The 2,162-nt window shown below is 38.7% G+C and overlaps 1 protein-coding gene across 1 annotated transcript; it reads right to left on the bottom strand.

Moving 5' to 3' along the window:
• Nucleotides 1-22: 22 nt before the first annotated feature.
• Nucleotides 23-1,353, bottom strand: LOC9298444 (aquaporin NIP6-1). Its single transcript, XM_002862321.2, has 4 exons — nucleotides 914-1,353; nucleotides 600-824; nucleotides 205-399; nucleotides 23-119 (listed from the first exon to the last, which is right to left on the bottom strand). Exons 1-4 carry the CDS (start codon nucleotides 1,274-1,276, stop codon nucleotides 54-56), a joined length of 849 nt encoding a protein of 282 aa, XP_002862367.2. The 5' UTR covers nucleotides 1,277-1,353; the 3' UTR covers nucleotides 23-53.
• Nucleotides 1,354-2,162: the final 809 nt, after the last annotated feature.

Genomic DNA, 2,162 nt, shown 5'->3' with positions numbered 1-2,162 from the left:
CAAACATGATGAGTAAACATATGATTACATGTACAACAACTGAAATCAAGAAATTACCCAGCTATGAGTATATTAAGCATGACCGTTGCTCCTACCGCAATTCCCGCCAGCTCTCCCACCTGTAATCTTGTGATTAGTTTTTTGAGACGACTAAAAAGTCTAAAATTCAAGATTCTTCAAAATTGTTTTTGATAAGTAATTTACAGCTCTCGTGTCGGTGGCTACGGCTGTGACAACGAACATGAGGTTGAAGCTGATAATGAACTCCAAGGCAAAGGCTTGGCTTAGACCCACCGTCGGCACCGTCACGCCACCGCTCATCGTTGGTTCAAACACTGCTTTCAGTGCAAACGCCGCACACACGGAGGCCATCACCTGAGCTCCGATGTACACCGGCACCTATTTTTGTAACATCATTTAGATTTTAGACACCAACAATTGTTTTTTAATTATTAGAAATCGCTTTACATGATATTTTTTTATATTTTTATTACTCATGTTAAAGTTGAATTCATGATAAACATGCATGTGCATGTCTATAAATTTCTCTCAGTAACATCCGAAAGTGTGTAAAAACAAATAAAGTTAAAAGTACTGACGTGTTTCCAAGGGAAGTGTTTGAGAGCAGCAAAGGCAATAGTGACAGCCGGATTGAGATGCGCCCCGGATATGTGACCAGTCGATAAAATAACGATCATAACCGCCAAACCAGCCGACGCGGCGCAACCAATAAGCGTCTCAGCTCCATCTGTCTTCTGGTTCACGATCGCCGTCGCTGTTCCAGCGAATATTAGGATCAATGTCCCAACAAACTCTGCTCCCAACTAATTTACACACAAATATTTGTAATGGAAACATAATTATATATATGAAGTGTGAAGTAATTGTAATGAGAATGTGTATATAGATGTACCTTGCGGTAGAGGGAGACATTAGGGGGAGGGAGAGAGCAAGAGACCGGAGGGAGTCTTCCATCTTCAAGAGCCCATTCATTGTCAACACTGAAACATTTGCAGCTTTTTAGAAGTGACTTTGGTGTGTATTTACCATTGTGTCCATTCCTCTTCCCTTCGAATCCTCCAAAGAGCGGTGCTCCTGGTGTCCCCGGGGTTGTAGCCGGCGTTGAGGGCATTGATGGAATTTCCTCATGATCCATATCGAGGCTAGAGAGAGAGAGATGAGATCTTAATTTGAGGATATATGTTTTTGCTATGATTGTTTTTAGGAATATGATATAGAATTGAGGGATGTGTAGGGTATTTATAGAGGAAGACATGAGAGTTGACTTATGAGTAAGGACCTAAAATAGATGATTGATATTTGGTTGAACCGTTGAAGTGAAGAGTGAGTGGGTTGGTAATCCTTAGTTTTTAATGCATGTGTCCTAAGGGAGCCTCTTTACATAACATGAAATGTTGCTATCTTTATGAGAATGGGTCGTGTATCGTATCTTGTATATTTCTACTTACATGATACATGTATCGTGTACTAAAGAAGCTTTTGGGATGGAGCAATAATTGTGGATATCTTTCTCTATCGACATACATTATTTTGCTTAATTTGTTCTTCTCTATGAGAATGGAACTCTTGGGTTTGTGTGGTTGTAAGTTGTTAGCAAAGAGAATGATGATAAAGCGATGGTTCTTGACAAGGACTCACAGTTAGAGGTGTCAAGCGGGCCGATAGCCCGCGGGCTTTGTCCAAGTAGTCCACAGCGGGGCGGGCTTGGATATCATTTTTCATGCCCATAAAATAGCGGGCCTCGCGGACAAGCCCAGGCGGATTGCGGGTTTTTGCGGGTTTTGTCCGCGGATTTGTGGGCCGGCCCGCGGACTACAAATATTTAATAAAAATAAATAATTAATATAAATAAATAAATATTTTTAGAATATAAATAAATAATATATTTAATGTATAAAATTATAAGATTTACAAAAAATTAATCCTAAAAGTTTTTTTTATTGAAAAATTGTTAATTGACACCTCTACTCACAGTCCAATTTTTTTTCTTTTCTTGTGCACTCTTTTTTGTATTAACCTCTAATACTTGCAAAAAAAGAAACAAACGTAAGAAGAACAGTAGTTTACCAAAATAAAATATTGAAGAATTTTGTAATGAAAGAAGTGGTTTGTTTGTATGTACAATCCTTGCATGTATTAAC

Source organism: Arabidopsis lyrata, assembly GCF_000004255.2.
Source record: "Arabidopsis lyrata subsp. lyrata unplaced genomic scaffold ARALYscaffold_627, whole genome shotgun sequence".
Taxonomy (NCBI): Eukaryota; Viridiplantae; Streptophyta; class Magnoliopsida; order Brassicales; family Brassicaceae; genus Arabidopsis; species Arabidopsis lyrata.
The sequence above is the reverse complement of the archived record's forward strand: the minus strand, read 5'-3'. Positions and strand labels throughout refer to the sequence as shown.

Coding starts and splice junctions, on each gene's coding strand:
- LOC9298444 (XM_002862321.2), bottom strand. CDS start 1,276: ATGTCTTCCTCTATAAATACCCTACACATCCCTCAATTCTATATCATA. Junction 400..599: donor AACACTTCCCTTGGAAACAC/GTCAGTACTTTT, acceptor TTACAAAAATAG/GTGCCGGTGTACATCGGAGC. Junction 120..204: donor TAGCCACCGACACGAGAGCT/GTAAATTACTTA, acceptor ACAAGATTACAG/GTGGGAGAGCTGGCGGGAAT.